Source organism: Nicotiana tabacum, chromosome 4, assembly GCF_000715075.1.
Source record: "Nicotiana tabacum cultivar K326 chromosome 4, ASM71507v2, whole genome shotgun sequence".
Classification (NCBI taxonomy): Eukaryota; Viridiplantae; Streptophyta; class Magnoliopsida; order Solanales; family Solanaceae; genus Nicotiana; species Nicotiana tabacum.
This window is the reverse complement of record NC_134083.1, coordinates 78,918,965-78,923,862: the sequence shown is the minus strand read 5'-3', so window position 1 is coordinate 78,923,862 and position 4,898 is coordinate 78,918,965. Positions and strand designations below refer to the sequence as shown.

The 4,898-nt window shown below is 36.9% G+C and overlaps 1 protein-coding gene across 1 annotated transcript; it reads left to right on the top strand.

Annotated features, from left to right (window-relative positions):
* The first annotated feature begins 336 nt into the window (after positions 1-336).
* LOC107769725 (cytosolic sulfotransferase 5-like) lies at positions 337-1,603 on the top strand. The gene has a single exon (XM_016588968.2). The coding sequence runs from the start codon at positions 428-430 to the stop codon at positions 1,409-1,411; it is 984 nt and encodes a 327-aa protein (XP_016444454.1). The 5' UTR covers positions 337-427; the 3' UTR covers positions 1,412-1,603.
* Positions 1,604-4,898: the final 3,295 nt, after the last annotated feature.

Genomic DNA, 4,898 nt, shown 5'->3' with positions numbered 1-4,898 from the left:
GTAAGGAAAGGCATAGGAAATTTTACCACAGTAATTTGGTGTAATATTGCAAATATGTTTTACATTGTCCTCGCCCCAACGCCGTACGCGGCTCAGATGCTGAGTGTTAATTACTTGCAGTATCTTCTTTTCTTTATTACTCAAATATGAGATTTTTTTTGGTTAGACCTGCAGGTACAGGTGCACAAGGATTCATGACACAGAAAGCAAGACAGTTTTCAACGTAGCATTCAGAAATCAAATTGACTCGTACATATTTAATTACTAAACAATTTCTCCTTATGACTAATAAACAAATATTTCCACGTTAAGACAAATTTCTCGTCGACTCATCCTATTTAGGGAATCCAAAGTTTTCATTTTTGCAGCAGCCATTCTATATAAAGTTTAGGTTTTACTATGTGACTAACAACTTTAACTCCAATCAATGGCTGCTCAAGAAACAAACTCTAATACTATCACAGATTCTAAGAACTCATTAGAAGGGTGTGAAGATGCTATGATTAAGGAGCTACCAAATGCGCTGTTTTGGGATGTCATGGAAATCCGAAAATGGCAAGATTTTTGGTTCGAGCCTGGCCTTATCAAATGTGCAATGAAATTCAACTCTAGCTTCCAAGCTAAAGACGACGACGTTATTTTAGCATCAGCTCCCAAAACAGGTACTACTTGGCTCAAAGCTCTTTGTCTATGCATCTTGCACCAGAACATTAATATTCCTGAAAACGAAGATCTCTTAACTAAGGACAATCCTCAATTTCATGTTCAGACCATAGAGTCCACTATTTACTCTACAAAACCAACTCCTGATTTGTATGCTATGCCATCTCCAAGACTTTTTCACACCCATTTGCCTTTCAGTTTTCTTCCTGATTCTGTCAAGAATTCCAATGGCAAGATTGTTTGCATAGCCCGGAACCCAAAAGACACGTTGGTGTCTTTATGGCATTTTTTCAACTCCATTTTCAAGCCAAATCAAGAACCCTATCCATTGGAAAAGACAGTTGAGGAATTCTGCACAGGGGTTCATCAATACGGGCCGTATTTCGAAAATGTTTTGGGATATTGGTTGGAAAGTAAGAAGAGGCCTGAGAAAATACTGTTCTTGAAATATGAAGAGATGTTAAAGGATCCTAAAGAGCAAGTGAAGAAACTGGCTTTGTTTCTTGGGAAGCCATTTGAGAAGGAAGAAGATGTTGACAAAGTTGTGTGGAGGTGCAGTTTGGAGAGGTTGAGGAATTTGGAAGTGAACAAAAATGGTTCTGTAATTTATGGAGTACCAAACAGTAGCTATTTTAGGAAAGGAATGGTTGGGGATTGGAAGAATTACTTGACTCCTGAAATGGAAGATCGGATTAACAAAACTACACTCCTCAAGTTCCAAGGATCTGGACTAGAGTTCGAGAATTGATTCATCTTTGTTTGTTTTTTCTTCATTCCTTTTTAAAAAGCAGAAACAAATTACCCTGTTGCTCTGTTTTCTATTTTTCCTGAATACATTGCTTGTTCAAGAGCAGGCGTGCCTGGTTATTGGAGGCATAACTATTTGGATTTTCAAATCTTGTAACTCACTATAATTATGTGTTTCTTTTGCTTTTCCTTCTCCTCCTCCTTTCAGTTTTCTTCGCTTTTTTTTTATTTAAACCTTGATTATGTGTGTATTTCTGATTAACTTCTCCACATTAACAATAAGAACTTTTTTTCAGTCACAAATGAAGTAATATATGTATGCGTCCATAATAAGTTAAAGTTTATGTGGGAAGTTAACCTACTTTTTGAAAAGCTGCTTTTAGCCGCAAAAGCAAATTTGGCTGATGTGTGCTTTCCAGTAATTGTAAGAGATTACAAACCCATTGACTGTCACAGCCTCACGGGCTCAGGCCCAATTATATCTGTGATTTTGAGCCTACATAGTCTGAGGTGATAAATTATATCTGTGATTTCGTTCCTATATTATAAATTAATCCAAATAGCCGCTCACCCAATAACTTAAACTAAAAATAGCCGATGAAAGTATAAAATATATATAATTTATGTATTGTACGTGTATAATTATATATAATTAATGTATAATTTATGTATATAACTAAAAAAAATAATAATTAATATGACCGACTATTTGTGTAAAGGTCATTTACTCATCACATTACGCCGTATACATTGGAGAATAATATTGGAACAAAGAGAAATTAATGCTAAACCCCGTCCATTTAAAACTTTGTAGAAGCGCATGCCAATGCTGATATATTTTTTTTTTAAGCCAACGCAAAGTTACATTAGAGAAACATCTCTATTCTCTATTCAAAGAAAAACATCCATGTTCTCTAAACATCTCTGAATGAGAATCCAATGCTAATATACTAATGTAATTTATATATGAGAACTTTATATATATAAATAAGGGGTGATATGCATAAATTATATATCACTTATATACTAAGTATGTGTTAAAATAGTTGTATTCAAAATCAAATAATCAGAAAAGCTAAAAAATATTAGTTCAATAAACAAAACAGAAAATAATTTCGAATCAACGAATTAATTCCTCGCATAAGGAATAGAAACAAAAGTGTTCAAATTCTCCATGAAAAATGAGGCCATGAAGAAGTGCAAAATCCCATTCACACTCTTTAGATAAAAACCTAACACCCATCACCATGGACCATATATACACCCCGGCTAAACCATGGACCATACATATAATCCGGCTATTTTTTGTTTAAACAGTGAGGGGTTCTTGTTTATTTATATATATAAATATAAATATAATATATAATATTGCAGAAATAGGGCGTACGCAGCATCAAATTGCCACTCAAAGTAAACGTAGACAGAAAAAGGAAGTGAGGAGGAGGCTAAAAAGCTTATATGAAAAGCATCATCAACTCTACTTATTTCAATTAGGGGTTTACATGGACCGGGTTAGTTCGATTTTTATCAAAATCAAACCAAACTAATTATATCGGTTTGGATTGATTCGATTTTGTTGGGTTTTCGGGTTTTTTTGTTACATGAATATTATTCCAATCTTACTTTGTTAAATTTATAGATAAAGTTTTGATATGTGAATATATGTTTAGTAAATATTGAAAAAATTAACAAACATATGATCTATTAAAATATTTTAATGGGAGAATTTTTTTAGTAACACATGATAGTTATTTTCTTAGTCGTCTAAGAATAATTTTCGTTAATGTACGCTTTCAAGGTTAACACATGAGAGGATCCCAAATATTTCAATATTCTTTTAAAAAAATTCAATATAAAATCTTAAAAATATTATATATAAATTATATATTTATATGTCGGTTTGGTTCGGATATTTTTACTCAATACCAAACCAAGTCAAACCAAACCTAATCGGATTTTTTAATCGGTTTAATTTGATTTTTCGGTTTGGTGCGGTTTTCCGGTTCGGTTTGAAAACCCCTAATTTCAATTTGATCGCAAAACATTAACTAGAGATTACTAGAATAAAGTAAAAACTAGAGTCCCTATAAGTATGGAACCCAAAAATCTAACAAGAAACCCAAACAAAGGGGGATTGAAGATAACAGGGAGTCGAGACCAATCCCAATAAGATCAAGGCCATCGAGGACATCACCGTTGTGGATAATGTCAAGGTCGTTCAAAGGTTAACCGGACGCATAGCCGTTTTGGGTCGATTCATCTCGAGGTACTCTGATAAGAGCCATCGGTTCTTTTCACTATTGAAGAAGAAGAATAACTTCTCATAGACCCCGGAGTGCCAACAAGCCCTGGAGGAACACAAGCGGTACCTCTTAAGCCCACCTTTGCTTCATACTCCGAAGGCAAACGAACAGTTGTACCTGTACTTAGTCGTATCCGAGGTAGCGGTAAGTGGAGTCCTAGTCCAGGTGGAGGAAGGTATGCAATTTCCTATCTATTATGTTAGCAGAACTCTAGGCGAGGCCTAAACTAAGTATCCTCACCTAGAAAAATTGGTGCTCGCTTTGCTAAGCACCTCTAGGAAGCTAAAACCGTATTTTCAATGTCATCCCGTATGTGTTGTAACTACTTACCCCTTAAGAAACATAATGCATAAGCCCGAGCTCTCGGGACGATTGGCCAAATGGGCCGTGGAGATAAGTGGGTATGACATCGAATATCGACCCCGAACCACCATCAAATCTCAAATTTTGGCGAACTTCGTGACCGACTTCACGTCGGCCCTAATTCCTGTGGTCGAGAAGAAATTGTTGTTGAACTCGGGGACCTCTTCCGGAATCTAGACCCTCTTTATGGACAGTGCCTCTAATGCAAAGGGGTCCGGACTTGGCATCGTGACGAAACCACCGACGGGTAATGTAGTTAGGAAATCTATTAGAACTGTAAAATTGACTAACAACGAGGCCGAGTATGAGGCCTTGATTGCAGGTCTTGAACTGGGTAAAAGCCTGGGGGCCGAGGTGATCGAAGCTAAGTGCGACTCTCTCCTTGTGGTGAACTAAGTTGGTGGAATGTTCGAAGTCAAAGAGGAACGAATGCGAAGATATCTGGATAAGCTACAAGTAACATTAATTCAGTTCAGGGAATGGACTTTACAACATGTACCTCGGGATCAAAACAGCGAAGCCGATGCTCTTGCTAACTTGGGATCTTCAGTCGACGATGATGAATTCAACTCGGGAACGGTCGTACAACTCATGAAATCGGTAGTAGAGGAAGGCCATGCCGAGATAAATTCAACAAGATTAACCTGGGACTGGAGAAACAAATACATAGATTACCTGAAGACCGAAAACCTCCCTCGGATCCTAAAGAATCGAGAGTTCTGCGTACGAAGGCGGCCATGTTCAGCTTGTCCGAAGATGGTACCCTATTTAGAAGAGCATTCGATGGCCCACTCGCCATATGTCTGGGACCGGGAGACACCG

Bases quoted from the DNA above. Each gene is read 5' to 3' on its own strand.
- LOC107769725 (XM_016588968.2), top strand. From the start codon at position 428: ATGGCTGCTCAAGAAACAAACTCTAATACTATCACAGATTCTAAGAAC.